The sequence below is a fragment of the Phyllobates terribilis genome, unplaced genomic scaffold (assembly GCF_046119375.1).
Source record: "Phyllobates terribilis strain yellow unplaced genomic scaffold, ASM4611937v1 Scaffold_25__1_contigs__length_18738178, whole genome shotgun sequence".
In the NCBI taxonomy this organism is placed as follows: domain Eukaryota; kingdom Metazoa; phylum Chordata; class Amphibia; order Anura; family Dendrobatidae; genus Phyllobates; species Phyllobates terribilis.
Window position 1 is genome coordinate 7,162,697 of NW_027362785.1, and position 27,285 is coordinate 7,189,981.

At 39.8% G+C, this 27,285-nt stretch overlaps 1 protein-coding gene across 2 annotated transcripts in view; it reads right to left on the bottom strand.

Annotated features, from left to right (window-relative positions):
- Nucleotides 1-3,676: 3,676 nt before the first annotated feature.
- Nucleotides 3,677-27,285, bottom strand: part of FOXK2 (forkhead box K2) — a 38,002-nt gene continuing 14,393 nt past the window's right edge. The window contains exons 2-10 of one of the 2 annotated variants that reach the window (XM_073660286.1): nt 10,585-10,779; nt 10,321-10,468; nt 10,086-10,232; nt 9,807-10,000; nt 7,335-7,510; nt 6,360-6,650; nt 6,068-6,277; nt 5,556-5,615; nt 3,677-5,050 (exon numbers count right to left, since the gene is read on the bottom strand). In XM_073660286.1, coding sequence (XP_073516387.1) covers nt 4,845-5,050; nt 5,556-5,615; nt 6,068-6,277; nt 6,360-6,650; nt 7,335-7,510; nt 9,807-10,000; nt 10,086-10,232; nt 10,321-10,468; nt 10,585-10,779 — 1,627 coding nt within the window. In that variant the 3' untranslated portion in view covers nt 3,677-4,844. The remainder of the gene's footprint in view (nt 5,051-5,555; nt 5,616-6,067; nt 6,278-6,359; nt 6,651-7,334; nt 7,511-9,806; nt 10,001-10,085; nt 10,233-10,320; nt 10,469-10,584; nt 10,780-27,285) is intronic. The other variant, XM_073660287.1, reaches the window with a different exon arrangement.

The window sequence follows — 27,285 nt, forward strand, 5'->3', positions numbered from 1 at the left end:
CCTGGTCTTACAACCAATCTTACTCCAGTAAAAAAAAAAAATTGATATTAATGTTTGAACTTTTTTTTAATTTTACACTTTTTTTTTTTTTTAGGTTTACTTGGTTTCTCTCTTGCGCGGTGGTTTTCCTTATCCAGATGTTTTTAGCCTTATTCAACATTTTTTTAGGTTTTGCGTGTACCCGGCGTAACTCGCTGTCCACTGGATATGGCCCAATGTAATCAGATTCTAGCAGGAGAAACACTGAGATGGATTACAGGAAGTTGGGGGCGTGGCTCTGCCCGTAGACAGGAAGTTGGGGGCGTGGCTCTGCCCGTAGACAGGAAGCTGGGGGCGTGGCTCTGCCCGTAGACAGGAAGTTGGGGGCGTGGCTCTGCCCGTAGACAGGAAGCTGGGGGCGTGGCTCTGCCCGTAGACAGGAAGCTGGGGGCGTGGCTCTGCCCGTAGACAGGAAGTTGGGGCTGTTTCCCAATAAGAAATGGAAGGGAGGTCTTTATCTTTAAATAATGGGGGTGGGGGGTATAGTTTTGTTTTCTTTAGGAAGGAGGGCAGGTCTTCGCCCATTTATAGGATGTGGTGGCGGGTCTTTATTTTTCTACAGAAAGTGTAGGTGGGGGGCTTTGTTTCTTTACAGGAAGTAAGGTGGGTCTGTGTATTTGTACAGGAAGTGGTTTGATATGTCCATAGGAAATGGGGGTGTGTCTTAAATTTTACATTAAAAAGGGGGCAGGGCTTTGTCTCTACAGAAAAGGGGGTGAGCTTGTTCCACAAAAAAAAGTGGAAGCAATGCTTTTTAATTCAGGGGAAGGCTTTGTCCCCTTTACAAGAAGTCAGACCAGGCCTTTGCCAATTCTCACACTACACGGGCAACATCGGGAGTAATAGGATGCGGGGAAGATAAGAATAGGAACTTCCACGACTCAGGGCGCCGGCAAAATGCTGATAAAGAGGAATCTGAAAGATTTAACACTGAGCAGCATGCAATGGATGAGAACACATGCAGGCTGACAAAACATTTGTTTGAAAGCACCTAAAAGGGTAGTAAACTTGTGTAATAGTTTTTATGCCACATTTTTTGAGGTTTTCCTGCTTTTTTCAAAGGCAAAGCTATTGTAGAAATCCGACAAAATTAACAAAAAAAAAAAAAAAACACAAATATTTCTGCCGACTGATTGGCAATGTAAGAAGTTGTCAAGTGTCTAAACCAAGAAGCCAATATGCCCAAATATAATTTCCCCAACCTCCAAATAAAAACAAAACACCATGAATAAAAACTAAAAAATATTTATATTCTTGGGCCGAGATTAGCAAGGAGTATGAAATTTTGCATGGAGTATAAAATCCGGTTTACAACAAGCACCTGAAATGGCAATGATGCATCAGAAGTGCAAGTAATCGGCTTTACCATCCGGGCAGCAGAGGATCTCGTCATCATAGAGGCCTCCAGAGCAGAAATCAAAGCGTTCCAGCATTTTACGGACCCTCAAAAACAGTCCAAGAGTGCATCAAAGGCTTCAAGGTTGGCTATAAATGAATAAATTGTATGGAAGAAAAACAAAAAAACACAAAGTATAAATTGAAAAAAATACAAATAAAAAGTCATAAAAGGAAATTAAACCAAATAAATGGGAATAAAAAAAAAAACACTAAAGAAAAATATAAATCTAGAAAAAAAAAATACAAATAAAAAATAGAAGATCATGAGGAAATTAAATAAAATATTTAATAAAAAAAAAAAACATACAACACTAAAGAAAAAAGTGCAAATAAAAAATAGAAAATCATGAGGAAATTAAATAAAATATTTAACACTAAAGAAAAAAGTGCAAATAAAAAATAGAAAATCATGAGGAAATTAAATAAAATATTTAACAACACTAAAGAAAAAAGTGCAAATAAAAAATAGAAAATCATGAGGAAATTAAATAAAATATTTAATAAAAAAAACATACAACACTAAAGAAAAAAGTGCAAATAAAAAATTTAGAAACTACATCAAATGTAATAGGAATAAAAACAAAAATGAAAATCATAAAGTTAAATAAAAAAATGGGGAGAAAAAAAATTGGAAAAAAAAGGAAAATAAAATAAAAAAAAAAACACTAAAGAAAAACAATAGAAAAATACAAATAAAAAATCATGAGGAAATTAAATAAAATTTAATAAAAAAAAACAAAAGAAAATCATAAGGAAATTAAATAATATTTAATAAAAAAAATGGGGATAAAAACACTAAAGAAAATAGGAAAAAATAAGGAAATTAAATCAAATAAAAAGGAATAAAAACAAAACTCTAAAGAAAAATAAAATAGAAAAATGTACAAAAAAAATCAGAAGGGAATTAAAATTAATAAAAAAAGGGAAAAAAAAACAAAAAAAAACATACAACACTAAAAAATAGAAAAATGTACCAAAAAAATCATGAAGAAATTAAATCAAATAAAAAAAAACAAAAAAAAAAACACACTAAAGAATAAAATGCACAAATAAAAAATCAGAAGGGAATTAAAATAAAAAATGGGTATAAAAAAAACATACAAAACACAAAAAAATAGAAAAACGCACAAAAAAATAAATCATGAAGAAATTAAATCAAATATTTAATAAATAGAAATAAAAAAAAATATAGAAAATCATAAGGAAATTAAATAAAAAAATGGGAATAACCCCCCCTCCCCCAAAATATTGAATACAAATTTAAAGTCTTTCCCAATTGGGCACCCACAAAAAAGGTGCTACTGGGGGGGGGGGGGGGGGTCTCATCGCCGAGACCCCCACAGATCTGGAAAATGCTGTATAGGATGTCACCAGAGCCCTGGTCTTGGGACCGGTGAGGTCCCGGCCATTCCCAAGTTACCACCTACCCTAGAAGAAGCCTTTAAGACTTATTCATACGATGCAGTAAAATGTTGCTGCAATCCCCCCCCCCTATAAATTGCGTAGGGGGTTTTTGTTTTTTGCAAAAATTGTGACAAAACTGCAGCATTTTCCTGCAATTTTGTGACAATATTCCAAGACTTGGCTCCACCGTGTGAAGAGACTTGGCTCCACCGTGTGAAGAGACTTGGCTCCACCGTGTGAAGAGACCGGAAATAAATATCAAAAGGAACATAAAACGGACCTAGAAAATAAGGTTCATGTAAAATATCATACTCCAAGGTTTATGACAGGTCAAGATTATAAATATTTTAATGGTTGTAGGTAACAAAAAAAAATAATATATCTATGTATATATAAATAAGAGCCTCCGTTTTTTTCATCCGATCTCTTCGTTTTCATGGCAGCTGATGGTTTATAAAGGAAAATATAATTACAAATATTTATATAAATTATATATATATATATATATATATATATATATATATATATATATATATATATATATATATATATATATATATATATATATATATATATAAAAAAAACACCTAAAAAAAATGCAGTGGAAAGGAGGACGGCGAAATTCCAATTTTGCGGAATGACGTTAAAAATAAAATTATTACGTGCCGAAAATTAGACTCTGCGAGAGAAACGGGTTTACAGTTCCAGTGTTGAGTTGTTGTTTTTTTTTTTATTAATATTTTTTTTTTCCTGAAAATTTACCCTCGACACTTGTTTTTTTTTTTTTTTTTACTATTTTTTTCTCGTTTATTATTTTTCTGTTTCCTTCTTGAGGTTTGGAAATATTTTTTTCTTTTTTTTTTCCTTTTCTAAATGGGACTTGAACAGCAGCCTTTTGCCATTTAAACATACACAATATTAAGCAAGATATTTTTTGTGATTTTTTTTTTTTTTTTTTTTTAACCTTAGAAGTAAAAGTTTTTTTTTTTTTTTTGGGTGGAGGAAAAGGGGGCACAGGTGGTGGGGATAAAGATGGGTAAAATTAGGCCGGGGCACAGAACAAGGAAGGGAGGACGAGGAGTTAAGTGCAGCTCTGATCAAAACTGATAGCAGTTTCTTTACAATTTGTTAAACGTCTCTTACGATAATTTCTTTTTTTCCTCTTTCTTTTCTTCTTTCGGTTACATGCACGCTAAAAAAAAAAAAAACAATTTGATCACCACACGTGGCAAAAAAAAAAAAATTGCTAAATGTAACAGAAAAAAATAAAAAAAAATTCTACATTCAGTTTTTCAAAATTAAAGAAAAAAATTTTTTTTTTTTTTCCATGATGTTGAAGTGGCTGGAAATTCTGAAATGTACGACCCGTTGACCAGAGAAGTTATTTTTTTTAGATTTGTGTGAATTTAAAAAAAAAAAAAAAATAGTAGGGGTAGACGACATGTTGTGCGAGTCCAGAGGGGCAGGATGAAGGCTGTAGCTGCCGATCGTTGAATAGTTACAGTTTCCCTTTACAAAGGAACAAACGCTGAATTGTGACTTCCGGATTCAGCCAATATGGAGCGATGGCCAGAATAAAAAAAAAAAAAAAAACACCTAAAAGGGAGGGTGGGAGTTGTAGTCGAAGCATCCAACATTTCTCTAACAGTTTTCCGATTTGCGTACAGCGGGTGAGGAGAGAGGCGGACGATATCCAGGTAGAGGTGACAAAAAAAAAAAAAAAAAAAAAAGTTTCCAAAAACTTTCTATAATTTTCCCTTGATGTGATCTAGGCCACTCCCCCACCCCCCTCAATCTTCAGTGACTTTTCACCTCTTCACGGGGCCCACCCCCCCCCCCAATCCCAGGATTGTTTTTGGCACCTCTGAAGCTGCGCGTGTTTTCCTTTAAATGGAGGTCACTTCCAGAAACGAAGGGAAGGAAAACCAGGAAAGAACGAAGAAAAGAAAAAAAAAGGATGGATATATATATTTTTTTTCCTGTGTGTCGGGGAGGGTGGTTTCCTATTTTTGGTTGTTGTCTTGTTCACTGGACCCCTCCGTTTTCTGGGCGTTCTCGTTTATGGATATGACTAGGGCCTCGGAGCGATCTTCCACTTTGATTCTCTTGAGTTCCGGCTGGTCGTTCTGGTCTCCGTTTTGCCTCTTGGTGGGGAGGGAGGCCGATGCCGAGGCGTGGGTGGCCAGCATGTGCAGGGGGCTCGCTGTGGCTATAAGGGGGGGGAGAGAAGAGAGGCGAGTTATTCTCTGCACCAACAGTCAGAGACACCTGTTCTGGGACTGATCAGAGGCGTCTCTCATCCCGGTGAGTCTATGATGAAGTGACTGCAGTTCTGGGTCTACATTCCCCTCTGCAGACCTGTGTTGCCGTGGTAACAGACTACAAACAAACCCTGTGTAGTCAGATTCGGCTTCTGCTCGTAAGTTTTTTGGTAGGACCTTGTAATGGTGACCTATCGGCTGTATTTACACACAAAAATCAACAAAGACAACCCCCAATAAACGAACATACTAGTCATATATGCTCCGGGAGCATAGGTGTCCCAGTTGTGAAAGGGGGCTGGCTGAATGGTGTCAATGGAGGGGGCAGGCTCAGCTACTGAAATGAGCAGTCGGCTCCGAAGCCGGGAGCAGAGTGGATCCCCGACAAAATTGGGGTGATATAATAGTGGGGTCGGGGCTAGAATAACACAAGACAGACACAGCGGATCCTACCTCGGGCTCCATTTCCTCTCCATTGCCAGGGGCTGTCAGTCAGGGAGTAGCTGGCGTTTGCTGAAAAAACACATCCAGCTGAAGATCGGGATCTGAAGACGGGGCCAATCACCCGCCCAGCCAGACGCAATCAAGTCGTCTGATTTGACGAGAGGACATTAAATCTAAAGCAAAAGTTACCGTCCAGTCTGCGCCCTCTTACAGGAAACAGCAGGACGGGAACCCCGAGAAGCCTTAACTTTTCTATCCTACTCCCGAGCATCGATTTTGCTCACCGGTTTCAATATTTCTGCTTCCAATGGAAACACATCCTTCTCACAGCTGAGGGTTTGGTACAATTGCATCCAGTCTTAGATAATCCTCTTGTGAACCAGTTTGTTACAATGTATCAGCGCAGGTAAAACCTTGATACAACTGTAACAACCCATCAGCCGTGAAGCAGAGATGTTGAAAATGGTGAGGAACTGACACAAGCACCGGCTGTTCGCGGCGGCCCGTCCCCGGCTCCTTACCGGTGGTGACCTGTCCTTGGATGGCGGTGGTGATGGGCACGACGTGCGTCCCGTTCTGTGTGACCGCTTTGATGGGGAGCTGGTGTTGACCTAGAGGCGCTTGTTGCACTATGGTGACTGTCTGGAGGGGAGCGGACGTCGGGGTCTGGATGATGCGGCTCGCCGTGCCGAGCGCCGGGTGACTAATGGCAGGAATTGCTTCTACTTTCACTGAGGAGGAACAAGAGTGACCCCATTCACTGACAACAATAGATGAAATCACCCCCCGTAACCAGCAGGAGGCAGCACTGACCTTTCACCTCTTTGTGGTCTCCGTTCTCTTGAGGCTCTAGTTTGGGTTGGGCTACGACCGCGGCTTGTGCTAGCACCGCCTGCCCGCCCACCGTGTAGGTGTTGACAGGAGTGAGGCCCGAAACGTTGGTGACCGACACGGCCGGTATCTGGTGAACCACGTGCACGGTCTGCATCACCGTCTGCTGGGACGTGGTGACCGGAGTGGCCACCGTGTACGTGACCGGCTTTATGGTCTGCGGGAGCTGCCGCTGCACAGTGATGAGGACCGGCTGGCTGGAAAGGGGGGATCCTGCCCCAAAAGAGAGACATACGTGGTAAGAGACTGCAGCCACCACTAGGGGGAGCTCCCCATATACAGAGATACATGATAAGATCCTGTCTGCAGCCACCACTAGGGGGAGCTCCCTGTATACAGAGATGCATGATAAGATCCTGTCTGCAGCCACCACTAGGGGAAGCTCCCTGTATACAGAGATACATGATAAAATTCTGTCTGCAGCCACCACTAGGGGGAGCTCCCCGTATACAGAGATACATGATAAGATCCTGTCTGCAGCCACCACTAGGAGGAGCTCCCTGTATACAGAGATACATGATAAGATCCTGTCTGCAGTCACCACTAGGGGGAGCTCCCTGTATACAGAGATACATGATAAGATCCTGTCTGCAGTCACCACTAGGGGGAGCTCCCTGTATACAGAGATACATGATAAGATCCTGTCTGCAGTCACCACTAGGGGGAGCTCCCTGTATACAGAGATACATGATAAGATCCTGTCTGCAGCCACCACTAGGGGGAGCTCCCCGTATACAGAGATACATGATAAGATCCTGTCTGCAGCCACCACTAGGGGGAGCTCCCTCTATACAGTTAATACTGCAGTCAGTGGAGCTCCCCCTAGTGGAGGTTGCAGGCAGCCAGTATTTATACAGGGGGTTCAGATCTCATTACATAGGTGTCGCCCACCATTACCTGGAGCGCTCTGTGCAAACCGTGCTTCCTGGATGACTGCGAGCTTTGGCGGGATGGTGCTGGGTTCGGGGTCCATGGGGACCGGGGAGCCCTCTCTGGACAGGCTTTCTGGAGTCTGGACGCCACTTGAATGTGCAGACAAGACCCCCGAGTGGTTGGGAGACGCTGGAGCACTCCTGGGGGGACAAGAAGCCACAATTATACAGTGATGGGGGTAATGCCGTCACACTGGATCCTGCGCCTTGATGGGAAGGTTTATACACTTTGCTCTGGTCATCTGATAATCCGGAACCTCTCCGGTCTCATTGATGCCTGATGAAAGGAATCCGACTACAAAAGTCCAGAGCACACAGGTGATAGCCATTAAAAAAGAGGGGGCGCGCGGGAAAAAGGGGGCGCGCGGGAAAAAGGGGGCGCGCGGGAAAAAGGGGGCGCGCGGGAAAAAGGGGGCGCGCGGGAAAAAGGGGGCGCGCGGGAAAAAGGGGGCGCGCGGGAAAAAGGGGGCGCGCGGGAAAAAGGGGGCGCGCGGGAAAAAGGGGGCGCGCGGGAAAAAGGGGGCGCGCGGGAAAAAGGGGGCGCGCGGGCCAAAGGGAAAAAGGGGGCGCGCGGGAAAAAGGGGGCGCGCGGGCCAAAGGGAAAAAGGGGGCGCGCGGGCCAAAGGGAAAAAGGGGGCGCGCGGGCCAAAGGGAAAAAGGGGGCGCGCGGGCCAAAGGGGGCGCGCGGGCCAAAGGGAAAAAGGGGGCGCGCGGGCCAAAGGGAACGCGCGGGCCAAAGGGAACGCGCGGGCCAAAGGGAACGCGCGGGCCAAAGGGAACGCGCGGGCCAAAGGGAACGCGCGGGCCAAAGGGAACGCGGGGGCCAAAGGGAACGCGGGGGCCAAAGGGAAAAAGGGAACGCGGGGGCCAAAGGGAAAAAGGGGGCGCGCGGGCCAAAGGGGGCGCGGGGGCCAAAGGGAAAAAGGGGGCGCGGGGGCCAAAGGGAAAAAGGGGGCGCGGGGGCCAAAGGGAAAAAGGGGGCGCGGGGGCCAAAGGGAAAAAGGGGGCGCGGGGGCCAAAGGGAAAAAGGGGGCGCGGGGGCCAAAGGGAAAAAGGGGGCGCGGGGGCCAAAGGGAAAAAGGGGGCGCGGGGGCCAAAGGGAAAAAGGGGGCGCGGGGGCCAAAGGGAAAAAGGGGGCGCGCGGGCCAAAGGGAAAAAGGGGGCGCGCGGGCCAAAGGGAAAAAGGGGGCGCGCGGGCCAAAGGGAAAAAGGGGGCGCGCGGGCCAAAGGGAAAAAGGGGGCGCGCGGGCCAAAGGGAAAAAGGGGGCGCGCGGGCCAAAGGGAAAAAGGGGGCGCGCGGGCCAAAGGGAAAAAGGGGGCGCGCGGGCCAAAGGGAAAAAGGGGGCGCGCGGGCCAAAGGGAAAAAGGGGGCGCGCGGGCCAAAGGGAAAAAGGGGGCGCGCGGGCCAAAGGGAAAAAGGGGGCGCGCGGGCCAAAGGGAAAAAAGGGGGCGCGCGGGCCAAAGGGAAAAAGAGGGCGCGCGGGCCAAAGGGAAAAAGAGGGCGCGCGGGCCAAAGGGAAAAAGAGGGCGCGCGGGCCAAAGGGAAAAAGAGGGCGCGCGGGCCAAAGGGAAAAAGAGGGCGCGCGGGAAAAGGGAAAAAGAGGGCGCGCGGGAAAAAGAGGGCGCGCGGGAAAAAGAGGGCGCGCGGGAAAAAGAGGGCGCGCGGGAAAAAGAGGGCGCGCGGGAAAAGGGAAAAAAAGGGCGCGCGGGCCAAACGGAAAAGGGAAAAAGAGGGCGCGCGGGCCAAACGGAAAAGGGAAAAAGAGGGCGCGCGGGCCAAACGGAAAAAGAGGGCGCGCGGGCCAAACGGAAAAAGAGGGCGCGCGGGCCAAACGGAAAAGGGAAAAAGAGGGCGTGCGGGCCAAACGGAAAAGGGAAAAAGAGGGCGCGCGGGCCAAACGGAAAAGGGATAAGGGCGTGGGTTAAACAGAAAAGCGAGTGAGAACAAAAAATAGAAGAGGGAAAAAGCAAAAAAAAACGCATGCGGCAAACAAAAAAGGGATTAATGTGTGGGAGCCAAATAGAAAAGGGAAAAGCGCATGGGACAAAAAAAAAAAAAAGAAAAGGGCGCGTTGGGAAAAGAAAGTGCATGGGGGGAAAAAGTGCCTAAGGAGAGGTGGTGGGTGAAAGCCGTCTATTAGGAGACCAGGTATTCATCTGCCTCATGTACGGCTTTTGGCCTCTCTTGGTTTGGTCGCCTCTACCTGCTATTCCAACACTTGCCATAAAGGGGCGTCAGCGCTGACGAGGGATGGATTTCCAGGCCTAGCTCAGTGAGCGGTTTCCTGGGATAATTGGGGACACAGTAGAGCGACATACAATGGCTGGACTGTGACTCGGCTCCCATGAAGGTCGATGTATCTGAGGTGAACGTTGCAGATGATCATGTAAAGTGATATGGACGCTCAGCGCGGGAGGGCCGAGGTTTACTCCGTACCTTGAGGACAGGGGTCCTAGAGGGGTCCTGAAGCACGGCACGCCCCGTGGCCTTCGTTTCCTAAACGCTTGCTCTATGAGTTTGCTTTCCGAGGCGGGGTCTATCCTCCAGAAGGAACCTTTCCCGGGCTCCTCTTGGGACCGGGGGACTTTGATGAAATACCGGTTTAGAGAGAGATTGTGACGGATCGAGTTCTGCGGGAGAGAAGACGTACGAGGTGTGAATGTCGCGTCCCACCTCCGGGTCGCGGGGGCTCGGGAAGGCCTGGGGGGCACCCACCTGCCAGCCTTTGTCCGCTGTCCTGTAGTAGGGGTAGTTTTTCGTGATGTGCGTGTAGATGCCGTTTAACGTGAGCTGCTTGTCGGGGGCCATGGTGATGGCTTGTACTATGAGCTGTGCGTACGAGTACGGGGGCTTCGAGTCATCCTGGAAAACGGCAGAAGAAAATTCGAGAGCTGTGCACCAGAAAAGGGGGAAATTGGAGCGGCAGCCGGGAATGACCCCCATTACTGACCTTTGGGCTGTCTCCACCGGACGCTTCCTTGTCGTTTTCCAGGTGGGAGTTGTCGGCCATGAGGTGGAGGTCCGCAGCGATCACGCGGCCCATTTTATACCCTGATGAGCCGGCGCCGCGAGGACTTGATGGACAGGAGTTTGCAGCACTGGAGGGAAAGAAGGGTAAATCACGTGATCTCCGCTGTAACCGAAGCCCATGGTCGGCCACAGTTACAGAGGTAACCTCGGCTGTGTACCGGCCGTCTCGGGTGGCACCACCTACCTGATGGTTCCGGTGGGGGAGGGCAGCGGGCTGATCAGGTGCGCCATGTTGTCTGGAATGTTTATGGTCAGGGGGGAGATCTGCGGCTGCACGGGTTTGATGGGGGATTCGGGCGCCTCCTGCTTCTCCTTCTTGTCGCAGGACAGAGCCGTGAACGTGATCTTGATATTTGTGCTGGGAAACCTGAAGGTGCATCTGTGGGGAGACAGAAAGAGTTAAAGTACGAGGCAGGAAGACCCTCGTCCCGACTAACGGGGGGGGGTCTGATCCAGTTCTGGAGTCGGTCATACATTCATCATGATAACGAAGCTTCCTAAATCATTGCGACTAGTTAGTACTGGAAACCATCAGCAAGCTGGTGTAAGAGCAGTGGGGCCGTTCTTCCTACATAGTGTCTGCAGCCATCTAATGATCAGGGAATGAGAGGAGATTTCAGCTCTGAAGCCGGCAGAATTCACCTATAATAAAGGCTTATGCAGGAACGAGTACAGGAGCCCAGGGACAGAGGTCTCCGATTATCCTCACGGACCCCGGTCTGCTGGCCGCGAAGAGGAGCCAAAACAGTGCAAGGGACAGAAGTCACGGGGACAAGCGAGAAACGCCGCCGGCTTGTAGCTGCCCCCCGAGGACCTGGACCCCAGGGGGGCGGCCGCTGGACCCCAGGACAGTCATCCCAGCAGTTTAACCCCTTAGCAGCCAATCACAGGACAGGATTAGCCTGTGGAAGCGGGCACTTAATCGCTTCCTCCGGAGACGGCGGATTACTCCTCCAGTTACTCGGGGATAATCCTCGGCTGCTCGTTAGGACACCGGGGGCTTGTAGTTGCCGCGCTCATCTGTGCGGCCGTGAAATCAAGAAAAAGAGGAGTCACTGACTGACACAACCAACAGAAAAGAGCGGAAAATTAAATCTACTGCTCCCTGTTATCAGCCAATTCAGCTGGAGCTGATAACAGGGAGCAATAAACTGTCCCCTTCTGGCACATGAGACGTCTCTCCGCCCCGTTGAGGCATCGGGAGCAGCTTTCTCCGCAGGCGTCCGGCGCCCACAAAAGGTGAAAGGAATTCACCAGGAGACGGCAGAGCGCACAAAGGATGCAGAGCCGGGGGGCAATCCGTTACCATAGTAACCGGTCTCCTGCATTCCAGCGGTGCCCCCTCTGCAGGAGAAAAAGCAGAAAATTCGGATCTAGAAAGAGTAATAAAGAAGCTGCACTCCCCCAATGTGTGCAGCAGGAAACAGGGATCGGGAAGGGCAGAGACGCAGCGGCGCCATCTACCTCCAGTACCTGGAAAAAAGATGGTAGCCGTACTGTCAGCCGACAGGTTATAGAAATAGGGCACCGACCAGGAGACACGAGAGCCCCAGAGAGATTCACGACAAGTACGAGTATATACCGTACACTCACTGTACCCGTGTATACTGAGCAGGGAGGAGAAATGTAACCTGCCACTTTCCTGAAATACTTAGTGCTGCTGGGGACAATAATCGTCTCCTGAAATACTCAAGTGTCAGGGATTATGCACACGCACTACGTAGCTATCGGCATGCGAGCAGTGAGCGCATGGCGTCACACCTCCGAATAACAGCGCATGGAATATGTGTATACGCCCCCCCGTACAGTCACTGCCAGCTTCACGATAGCCCAATTAAGATTATTCGCCGCCACCGATCAAATTTGAATAGTCAAATCCAATACAGGCCTGATTGGACGCCTGATTTCTGGTAGCGTATATGGCTTCGGGGGAAGAATGATTACAAAACAGGACTATTATATTTTATATTTAATCAAAAAGGGAGAGAGTGTTTAGGAAAAATATACAAAGATTTAACAAAGGGGGACAAAACAATACAGAATATACAGTTACACAAAATAAAAAAAAGGTTAACCGAAGAATCTTACTAGACAGATCCCAGAGACGATGCAGTTTAGCTGGAGGGGAGGCGCTCCAATGGACCGCTATTGAACAGGACCCCTTCTTACACAAATATGTATCTCCCGGCACAAGTATACTGCAGATCCAGGCTCAGCTGGATCTTTTATGCTGAAGGGGGGACCTGACCGCACACTCCCTTGTGATGGTCTCCGCCATTCATGGTTTTTATTAAATCTCCAACTTCTGCGATAACTTGTTGCTGGTTGATTGCGGAAGTTAGCAAGTGACGTCATATTTTTTATTGCGAATTTACCTTTCTGTAGAGATCAGACATGACCGGGCTGCTGTCAGTTATTTTTGTACTTTCGCGTTCTAGCTCACCGGCAGGGCGTAGATACGGGAAAATACGCATATTGTTCCTTAGCTAACCCTGCCGCCAAAAATATGTCACCTCACAATCGGAATTATAGAACTTCCGATATTCCATACTTCGTGTTGGTACCTGCGAGACTGCAGATTGAACACACATGCAAATGGGGATGTCCTGGCAATTGTGTGGGGTGAGGTAGGTTTCCTTTGAGGCTTAACGAGCAGTTTCCTCTTTGATTCAATCTCTGGCCCATATGCTGAGGTGTCTGTTTACAGGTCTCTGCTACTATGAGCTACATTCGTATGGTAATTAGCCTGGATAATCGAGTTTGCCCCTTCTTTTGTACACGGCTATTTGCATAGAAGCAACTGGCTAGAGTGCTAGCTCTTCTCCTGTGACAAATAGTATAGGGGAGAGGGAAGAGGGGCATGGAGGGAGAGAGCATTTTCTATAATACTGAACGCTGCTGGGGACCCCCGCCCGTCTCCTGAAACACTCAGCGCTGCAGAGGATCCCCGCCCGTCTCCTGAAACACTCAGCGCTGCTGGGGACCCTGCGACTTCCACTAGGTATCTCTCGGCCTGTGGCCTCCCACTGCCCTTAAACTATTCAGTTTTTTCTATTATCTTTCAAACTATTCTTAAATCCTCTGTGCTGCTCGGGAGCCCCTCCTCCTAACATTATGATTTTGTGTCAACGGGTTCCCAACCTTATAGATATACAGATTGCTGTGGCGAGGTCAGTGATGTCACTGTTATCCTCATTTGTGCCACAAGGGGGTGCTGTGTGACAGCTGATAGAGGTCTGGCTTCTCTATGCAGAATCCAGGACAAAGCCAAAACCGAGGCCCCATAATAACCCGAAACAACGGGACCAGGAGAAAGTACAATCACCGATTCCTGACCGTCTGCTGGACTTGTGTCCTCAGCACTGGCCTTAAAGAGTTAAGGATCTGCTTGCACAGAGTCAGCAGAGGCCCAGCCGTTGCCATAGTGATTTCATTCTCTGTCCCTGACATGGCTGGTAACTCACCGGCTTCACCAGGCAACAGAGGAGAAGGATGGAAATAACAGTGAGGCCACAACACCAAACACACGGCAAAGGGGTGGGGGGGGGCAGCACGGGGCCAAAGAGAGGCCACAGTCCCCCAAAGCGTGAGGCCCACAACCACCCGGCCTCCACCGGGACACGATCTGCTCCCAATATACAGGAAGAGAGGAGGAAATAATCAGCAAAGAGAAGACAGAAAACATCATACCGCCCCCTATACACAGGAACATAACTACTATAATACTGCTCCCTATATACAAGAATATAACTACTATAATACTGCCCCCTATGTACAAGAATATAACTACTATAATACTGCTCCCTATGTACAAGAATATAACTACTATAATACTGCCCCCTATGTACAAGAATATAACTACTATAATACTGCTCCTATGTACAAGAATATAACCACTATAATACTGTCCCTATGTACAAGAATATAACTACTATAATACTGCTCCTATGTACAAGAATATAGCTACTATAATACTGCCCCTTATGTACAAGAATATAACTACTATAATACTGCTCCTATGTACAAGAATATAACTACTATAATGCTGCCCCTATGTACAAGAATATAACTACTATAATACTGCCCCCTATGTAGAAGAATATAACTACTATAATACTGCCCCCTATATACAAGAACATAACTACTATAATACTGCTCCTATGTGCAAGAATATAACTACTATAATACTGCTCCTATATACAAGAATATAACTACTATAATACTGCCCCCTATGTACAAGAATATAACTACTATAATACTGCTCTCTATGTACAAGAATATAACTACTATAATACTGCTCCTATGTACAAGAATATAACTACTATAATACTGCCCCTATGTACAAGAATATAACTACTATAATACTGCTCCTATGTACAAGAATATAACTACTATAATACTGCCCCCTATGTGCAAGAATATAACTACTATAATACTGCTCCTATGTACAAGAATATAACTACTATAATACTGCCCCTATGTACAAGAATATAACTACTATAATACTGCTCCTATGTACAATAATATAACTACTATAATACTGCCCCCTGTGTACAAGAATATAACTACTATAATACTGCCCCCTATGTGCAAGAATATAACTACTATAATACTGCTCCTATGTACAAGAATATAACTACTATAATACTGCTCTCTATGTACAAGAATATAACTACTATAATACTGCTCCCTATATAAAAGAATATAACTACTATAATACTGCCCCCTATGTACAAGAATATAACTACTATAATACTGCTCCCTATGTACAAGAATATAACTATTATAATACTGCTCCTATGTACAGGAATATAACTGCTATAATACTGCTCCTATGTACAGGAATATAACTGCTATAATACTGCTCCTATGTACAAGAATATAACTACTATAATACTGCTCCCTATGTACAAGAATATAACTACTATAATACTGCTCCTATGTACAGGAATATAACTGCTATAATACTGCTCCTATGTACAAGAATATAACTACTATAATACTGTCCCTATGTACAAGTATATAACTACTATAATACTGCTCCTATGTACAGGAATATAACTTCTATAATACTGCTCCTATGTACAAGAATATAACTACTATAATACTGCCCCCTATGTACAAGAATATAACTACTATAATACTGCCCCCATGTACAAGAATATAACCACTATAATACTGCTCCTATGTACAAGAATATAACTACTATAATATTGCCCCCTATGTACAAGAATATAACTACTATAATACTGCCCCCTATACACAGGAACATAACTACTATAATACTGCTCCCTATATACAAGAATATAACTACTATAATACTGCCCCCTATGTACAAGAATATAACTACTATAATACTGCTCCTATGTACAAGAATATAACTACTATAATACTGCCCCCTATGTACAAGAATATAACTACTATAATACTGCTCCTATGTACAAGAATATAACTACTATAATACTGCCCCTATGTACAAGAATATAACTACTATAATACTGATCCTATGTACAAGAATATAACTACTATAATACTGCCCCCTATATACAAGAATATACCTACTATAATACTGCTCCTTATGTACAAGAATATAACTACTATAATACTGCCCCTATGTACAAGTATATAACTACTATAATACTGCCCCCTATGTACAAGAATATAACTACTATAATACTGCTCCTATGTACAAGAATATAACTACTATAATACTGCTCCTATGTACAAGAATATAACTACTATAATACTGCTCCTATGTACAAGAATATAACTACTATAATACTGCTCCTATGTACAAGAATATAACCACTATAATACTGCTCCTATGTACAAGAATATAACTACTATAATACTGCTCCTATGTACAAGAATATAACTACTATAATACTGCCCCTATGAACAAGATAACTACTATAATACTGCCACCTATGTACAAGAATATAACTACTATAATACTGCCCCTATGTACAAGAATATAACTACTATAATACCGCCGCTATGAACAAGAATATAACTACTATAATACTGCCCCTATGTACAAGAATATAACTACTATAATACCGCCGCAATGAACAAGAATATAACTACTATAATACTGCTCCTATGTACAAGAATATAACTACTATAATACTGCTCCTATGTACAATAATATAACTACTATAACACAGCTCCTATGTACAAGAATATAACTACTATAATACTGCTCCCTATGTACAAGAATATAACTACTATAATACTGCCCCTATGTACAAGAATATAACTACTATAATACTGCTCCTATGTACAGGAATATAACTGCTATAATACTGCCACTATATACAAGAATATAACTACTATAATACTGCTCCTATGTACAAGAATATACGGTAACTACTATAATACAGCCCCCTATGTACAAGAATATAACTACTATAATACTGCCCCTATGTACAAGAATATAACTAGTATAATACTGCTCCCTATATACAAGAATATACGGTAACTACTATAATACAGCCCCCTATGTACAAGAATATAACTACTATAATACTGCCCCTATGTACAGGAATATAACTACTATAATACTGCTCCCTATATACAAGAATATACGGTAACTACTATAATACAGCCCCCTATGTACAAGAATATAACTACTATAATACTGCTCCCTATATACAAGAATATACGGTAACTACTATAATACAGCCCCCTATGTACAAGAATATAACTACTATAATACTGCCCCTATGTACAAGAATATAACTACTATAATACTGCTCCTATGTACAGGAATATAACTGCTATAATACTGCCACTATATACAAGAATATAACTACTATAATACTGCTCCTATGTACAAGAATATAACTACTATAATACTGCTCCTATGTACAAGAATATAACTACTATAATACTGCCCCCTATGTACAAGAATATACCTACTATAATACTACCCCCTATGTACAAGAATATAACTACTATAATACTGCCCCTATGTACAAGAATATAACTACTATAATACTGCTCCTATGTACAAGAATATAACTAGTATAATACTGCTCCCTATATACAATATACGGTAACTACTATAATACAGCCCCCTATGTACAAGAATATAACTACTATAATACTGCCCCTATGTACAAGAATATAACTACTATAATACTGCTCCTATATACAAGAATATAACTACTATAATACTGCCCCCTATGTACAAGAATATAACTACTATAATACCGCCGCTATGTACAAGAATACAACTACTACAATACCGCCGCTAGGTACAAGAATATAACTACTATAATACTGCCCCTATGTACAAGAATATAACTACTATAATACTGCTCCTATGTACAAGAATATAACTACTATAATACTGCCCCCTATGTACAATATAACCACTAAAATACTGCCCCCTATGTACAAGAATATAACTACTATAATACTGCCCCCTATGTACAAGAATATAACTACTATAATACTGCCCCCTATGTACAAGAATATAACTACTATAATACTGCCCCCTATGTACAAGAATATAACTACTATAATATTGCCCCCTATGTACAAGAATATAACTACTATAATACTGCTCCTATGTACAAGAATATAACTACTATAATACTGCTCCTATGTACAAGAATATAACTACTATAATACTGCCACTATATACAAGAATATAACTACTATAATACTGCTCCTATGTACAAGAATATAACTACTATAATACTGCTCCTATGTACAAGAATATAACTACTATAATACTGCTCCAATGTACAAGAATATAACTACTATAATACTGCCACTATATACAAGAATATAACTACTATAATACTGCCACTATATACAAGAATATAACTACTATAATACTGCTCCTATGTACAAGAATATAACTACTATAATACTGCTCCTATGTACAAGAATATAACTACAATAATACTGCCCCCTATGTACAAGAATATACCTACTATAATACTACCCCCTATGTACAAGAATATAACTACTATAATACTGCCCCTATGTACAAGAATATAACTACTATAATACAGCTCCTATGTACAAGAATATAACTACTATAATACTGCTCCTATGTACAAGAATATAACTACTCTAATACTGCCCCTATGTACAAGAATATAACTACTATAATACTGCCCCCCATGTACAAGAACATAACTACTATAATACTGCCCCCTATGTACAAGAATATAACTACTATAATATTGCCCCCTATGTACAAGAATATAACTACTATAATACTGCTCCTATGTACAAGCATATAACTACTAGAATACAGCTCCTATGTACAAGCATATAACTACTAGAATACTGCTCCTATGTACAAGAATATAACTACTATAATACTGCCCCTATGTACAAGAATATAACTACTATAATACTGCTCCTATGTACAATAATATAACTACTATAATACTGCTCCTATGTACAAGAATATAACTACTATAATACTGCTCCTATGTACAAGAATATAACTACTATAATACTGCTCCTATGTACAAGAATATAACTACTATAATACTGCTCCCTATGTACAAGAATATAACTACTATAATACTGCCCCCTATGTACAAGAATATAACTACTATAATACTGCCCCTATGTACAGGAATATAACTACTATAATACTGCTCCTATGTACAAGAATAAAACTACTAGAATACTGCTCCCTATGTACAAGAATATAACTACTATAATACTGCTCCTATGTACAAGAATATAACCACTAGAATACTGCTCCTATGTACAAGAATATAACCACTATAATACTGCTCCTATGTACAAGAATATAACTACTATAATACTGCTCCTATGTACAAGAATATAACCACTATAACACTGCCCCTATGTACAAGAATATAACTACTATAATACCGCCGCTATGAACAAGAATATAACTACTATAATACTGCCCCTATGTACAAGAATATAACTACTATAATACCGCCGCAATGAACAAGAATATAACTACTATAATACTGCTCCTATGTACAAGAATATAACTACTATAATACTGCTCCTATGTACAATAATATAACTACTATAATACTGCTCCTATGTACAAGAATATAACTACTATAATACTGCTCCCTATATACAAGAATATACGGTAACTACTATAATACAGCCCCCTATGTACAAGAATATAACTACTATAATACTGCCCCTATGTACAAGAATATAACTACTATAATACTGCTCCTATATACAAGAATATAACTACTATAATACTGCCCCCTATGTACAAGAATATAACTACTATAATACCGCCGCTATGTACAAGAATACAACTACTACAATACCGCCGCTAGGTACAAGAATATAACTACTATAATACTGCCCCTATGTACAAGAATATAACTACTATAATACTGCTCCTATGTACAAGAATATAACTACTATAATACTGCCCCCTATGTACAATATAACTACTAAAATACTGCCCCCTATGTACAAGAATATAACTACTATAATACTGCCCCCTATGTACAAGAATATAACTACTATAATACTGCCCCCTATGTACAAGAATATAACTACTATAATACTGCCCCCTATGTACAAGAATATAACTACTATAATATTGCCCCCTATGTACAAGAATATAACTACTATAATACTGCTCCTATGTACAAGAATATAACTACTATAATACTGCTCCTATGTACAAGCATATAACTACTAGAATACTGCTCCTATGTACAAGCATATAACTACTATAATACTGCTCCTATGTACAAGAATATAACTACTATAATACTGCTACCTATGTAGAAGAATATAACTACTATAATACTGCCCCTATGTACAAGAATATAACTACTATAATACTGCTCCTATGTACAAGAATATAACTACTATAATACTGCTCCTATGTACAGGAATATAACTACTATAATACTGCCCCCTATGTACAAGAATATAACTACTATAATACTGCTCCTATGTACAAGAATATAACTACTATAATACTGCTCCTATGTACAAGAATATAACTACTATAATACTGCTCCAATGTACAAGAATATAACTACTATAATACTGCCACTATATACAAGAATATAACTACTATAATACTGCTCCTATGTACAAGAATATAACTACTATAATACTGCTCCTATGTACAAGAATATAACTACAATACTGCCCCCTATGTACAAGAATATACCTACTATAATACTACCCCCTATGTACAAGAATATAACTACTATAATACTGCCCCTATGTACAAGAATATAACTACTATAATACAGCTCCTATGTACAAGAATATAACTACTATAATACTGCTCCTATGTACAAGAATATAACTACTCTAATACTGCCCCTATGTACAAGAATATAACTACTATAATACTGCCCCCCATGTACAAGAATATAACTACTATAATACTGCCCCCTATGTACAAGAATATAACTACTATAATATTGCCCCCTATGTACAAGAATATAACTACTAGAATACTGCTCCTATGTACAAGCATATAACTACTAGAATACTGCTCCTATGTACAAGCATATAACTACTAGAATACTGCTCCTATGTACAAGAATATAACTACTATAATACTGCCCCTATGTACAAGAATATAACTACTATAATACTGCTCCTATGTACAATAATATAACTACTATAATACTGCTCCTATGTACAAGAATATAACTACTATAATACTGCTCCTATGTACAAGAATATAACTACTATAATACTGCTCCTATGTACAAGAATATAACTACTATAATACTGCTCCCTATGTACAAGAATATAACTACTATAATACTGCACCCTATGTACAAGAATATAACTACTATAATACTGCCCCTATGTACAGGAATATAACTACTATAATACTGCTCCTATGTACAAGAATAAAACTACTAGAATACTGCTCCCTATGTACAAGAATATAACTACTATAATACTGCTCCTATGTACAAGAATATAACCACTAGAATACTGCTCCTATGTACAAGAATATAACCACTATAATACTGCTCCTATGTACAAGAATATAACTACTATAATACTGCTCCTATGTACAAGAATATAACCACTATAATACTGCCCCTATGTACAAGAATATAACTACTATAATACCGCCACTATGAACAAGAATATAACTACTATAATACTGCCCCTATGTACAAGAATATAACTACTATAATACCGCCGCAATGAACAAGAATATAACTACTATAATACTGCTCCTATGTACAAGAATATAACTACTATAATACTGCTCCTATGTACAAGAATATAACTACTATAATACTGCTCCTATGTACAAGAATATAACTACTATAATACTGCTCCCTATGTACAAGAATATAACTACTATAATACTGCCCCCTATGTACAAGAATATAACTACTATAATACTGCCCCTATGTACAGGAATATAACTACTATAATACTGCTCCTATGTAGAAGAATAAAACTACTAGAATACTGCTCCCTATGTACAAGAATATAACTACTATAATACTGCTCCTATGTACAAGAATATAACCACTAGAATACTGCTCCTATGTACAAGAATATAACCACTATAATACTGCTCCTATGTACAAGAATATAACTACTATAATACTGCTCCTATGTACAAGAATATAACCACTATAATACTGCCCCTATGTACAAGAATATAACTACTATAATACCGCCGCTATGAACAAGAATATAACTACTATAATACTGCCCCTATGTACAAGAATATAACTACTATAATACTGCCCCTATGTACAAGAATATAACTACTATAATACTGCTCCTATATACAAGAATATAACTACTATAATACTGCCCCCTATGTACAAGAATATAACTACTATAATACCGCCGCTATGTACAAGAATACAACTACTACAATACCGCCGCTAGGTACAAGAATATAAGTACTATAATACTGCCCCTATGTACAAGAATATAACTACTATAATACTGCTCCTATGTACAAGAATATAACTACTATAATACTGCCCCCTATGTACAATATAACTACTAAAATACTGCCCCCTATATACAAGAATATAACTACTATAATACTGCCCCCTATGTACAAGAATATAACTACTATAATACTGCCCCCTATGTACAAGAATATAACTACTATAATACTGCCCCCTATGTACAAGAATATAACTACTATAATATTGCCCCCTATGTACAAGAATATAACTACTATAATACTGCTCCTATGTACAAGCATATAACTACTATAATACTGCTCCTATGTACAAGCATATAACTACTATAATACTGCTCCTATGTACAAGAATATAACTACTATAATACTGCTACCTATGTACAAGAATATAACTACTATAATACTGCTACCTATGTACAAGAATATAACTACTATAATACTGCTCCTATGTACAAGAATATAACTACTATAATACTGCCACTATATACAAGAATATAACTACTATAATACTGCCACTATATACAAGAATATAACTACTATAATACTGCCACTATATACAAGAATATAACTACTATAATACTGCTCCTATGTACAAGAATATAACTACTATAATACTACCCCCTATGTACAAGAATATAACTACTATAATACTGCCCCTATGTACAAGAATATAACTACTATAATACTGCTCCTATGTACAAGAATATAACTACTATAATACTGCTCCCTATATACAAGAATATACGGTAACTACTATAATACAGCCCCCTATGTACAAGAATATAACTACTATAATACTGCCCCTATGTACAAGAATATAACTACTATAATACTGCTCCTATATACAAGAATATAACTACTATAATACTGCCCCCTATGTACAAGAATATAACTACTATAATACCGCCGCTATGTACAAGAATACAACTACTACAATACCGCCGCTAGGTACAAGAATATAACTACTATAATACTGCCCCTATGTACAAGAATATAACTACTATAATACTGCTCCTATGTACAAGAATATAACTACTATAATACTGCCCCCTATGTACAATATAACTACTAAAATACTGCCCCCTATGTACAAGAATATAACTACTATAATACTGCTCCTATGTACTAGAATATAACTACTATAATACTGCCCCCTATGTACAATATAACTACTAAAATACTGCCCCCTATGTACAAGAATATAACCACTATAATACTGCCCCCTATGTACAAGAATATAACTACTATAATACTGCCCCCTTTGTACAAGAATATAACTACTATAATACTGCCCCCTATGTACAAGAATATAACTACTATAATATTGCCCCCTATGTACAAGAATATAACTACTATAATACTGCTCCTATGTACAAGAATATAACTACTATAATACTGCTCCTATGTACAAGCATATAACTACTAGAATACTGCTCCTATGTACAAGCATATAACTACTATAATACTGCTCCTATGTACAAGAATATAACTACTATAATACTGCTACCTATGTACAAGAATATAACTACTATAATACTGCTCCTATGTACAAGAATATAACTACTATAATACTGCTCCTATGTACAAGAATATAACTACAATAATACTGCCCCCTATGTACAAGAATATACCTACTATAATACTACCCCCTATGTACAAGAATATAACTACTATAATACTGCCCCTATGTACAAGAATATAACTACTATAATACTGCTCCTATGTACAAGAATATAACTACTATAATACTGCTCCTATGTACAAGAATATAACTACTATAATACTGCCCCCCATGTACAAGAATATAACTACTATAATACTGCCCCCTATGTACAAGAATATAACTACTATAATACTGCCCCCTATGTACAAGAATATAACTACTATAATATTGCCCCCTATGTACAAGAATATAACTACTATAATACTGCTCCTATGTACAAGCATATAACTACTAGAATACTGCTCCTATGTACAAGCATATAACTACTAGAATACTGCTCCTATGTACAAGCATATAACTACTAGAATACTGCTCCTATGTACAAGAATATAACTACTATAATACTGCCCCTATGTACAAGAATATAACTACTATAATACTGCTCCTATGTACAATAATATAACTACTATAATACTGCTCCTATGTACAAGAATATAACTACTATAATACTGCTCCTATGTACAAGAATATAACTACTATAATACTGCTCCTATGTACAAGAATATAACTACTATAATACTGCTCCCTATGTACAAGAATATAACTACTATAATACTGCCCCCTATGTACAAGAATATAACTGCTATAATACTGCTCCTATGTACAAGAATAAAACTACTAGAATACTGCTCCCTATGTACAAGAATATAACTACTATAATACTGCTCCTATGTACAAGAATATAACCACTAGAATACTGCTCCTATGTACAAGAATATAACTACTATAATACTGCCCCTATGTACAAGAATATAACTACTATAATACCGCCGCTATGAACAAGAATATAACTACTATAATACTGTCCCTATATACAAGAATATAACTACTATAATACCGCCGCAATGAACAAGAATATAACTACTATAATACTGTCCCTATATACAAGAATATACGGTAACTACTATAATACAGCCCCCTATGTACAAGAATATAACTACTATAATACTGCCCCTATGTACAAGAATATAACTACTATAATACTGCTCCTATATACAAGAATATAACTACTATAATACTGCCCCTATGTACAAGAATATAACTACTATAATACTGCCCCTATGTACAAGAATATAACTACTATAATACCGCCGCTATGTACAAGCATATAACTACTAGAATACTGCTCCCTATGTACAAGAATATAACTACTATAATACTGCTCCTATGTACAAGAATATAACCACTAGAATACTGCTCCTATGTACAAGAATATAACCACTATAATACTGCTCCTATGTACAAGAATATAACTACTATAATACTGCTCCTATGTACAAGAATATAACTACTATAATACTGCCCCTATGTACAAGAATATAACTACTATAATACCGCCGCTATGAACAAGAATATAACTACTATAATACTGTCCCTATATACAAGAATATAACTACTATAATACCGCCGCAATGAACAAGAATATAACTACTATAATACTGCTCCTATGTACAAGAATATAACTACTATAATACTGCTCCTATGTACAATAATATAACTACTATAATACTGCTCCTATGTACAAGAATATAACTACTATAATACTGCTCCCTATATACAAGAATATACGGTAACTACTATAATACAGCCCCCTATGTACAAGAATATAACTACTATAATACTGCCCCTATGTACAAGAATATAACTACTATAATACCGCCGCTATGAACAAGAATATAACTACTATAATACTGCCCCTAAGTACAAGAATATAACTACTATAATACCGCCGCAATGAACAAGAATATAACTACTATAATACTGCTCCTATGTACAAGAATATAACTACTATAATACTGCTCCTATGTACAATAATATAACTACTATAATACTGCTCCTATGTACAAGAATATAACTACTATAATACAGCTCCCTATATACAAGAATATACGGTAACTACTATAATACAGCCCCCTATGTACAAGAATATAACTACTATAATACTGCCCCTATGTACAAGAATATAACTACTATAATACTGCTCCTATATACAAGAATATAACTACTATAATACTGCCCCTATGTACAAGAATATAACTACTATAATACTGCTCCTATGTACAATAATATAACTACTATAATACTGCTCCTATGTACAAGAATATAACTACTATAATACTGCTCCCTATATACAAGAATATACGGTAACTACTATAATACAGCCCCCTATGTACAAGAATATAACTACTATAATACTGCCCCTATGTACAAGAATATAACTACTATAATACTGCTCCTATATACAAGAATATAACTACTATAATACTGCCCCCTATGTACAAGAATATAACTACTATAATACCGCCGCTATGTACAAGAATACAACTACTACAATACCGCCGCTAGGTACAAGAATATAACTACTATAATACTGCCCCTATGTACAAGAATATAACTACTATAATACTGCTCCTATGTACAAGAATATAACTACTATAATACTGCCCCCTATGTACAAGAATATAACTACTATAATATTGCCCCCTATGTACAAGAATATAACTACTATAATACTGCTCCTATGTACAAGCATATAACTACTAGAATACTGCTCCTATGTACAAGCATATAACTACTAGAATACTGCTCCTATGTACAAGCATATAACTACTAGAATACTGCTCCTATGTACAAGCATATAACTACTATAATACTGCCCCTATGTACAAGAATATAACTACTATAATACTGCCCCCTATGTACAAGAATATAACTACTATAATACTGCCCCCTATGTACAAGAATATAACTACTATAATACTGCTCTCCATGTACAAGAATATAACTACTATAATACTGCCCCTATGTACAAGAATATAACTACTATAATATTGCCCCTGTGTACAAGAATATAACTACTATAATACTGCTCCTATGTACTAGAATATAACTACTATAATACTGCTCCCTATGTACAAGAATATAACTACTATAATACTGCTCCCTATGTACAAGAATATAACTACTATAATAGTGCCCCCTATGTACAAGAATATAACTACTATAATACTGCTCCTTTGTACAAGAATATAACTACTATAATACTACTCCTATGTACAAGAATATAACTACTATAATACTGCTGCTATGTACAAGAATATAACTACTATAATACTGCTCCTATGTACAAGAATATAACTACTATAATAGTGCCCCCTATGTACTAGAATACAACTACTATAATACTGCTCCCTATGTACAAGAATATAACTACTATGATACTGCCCCCTATGTACAAG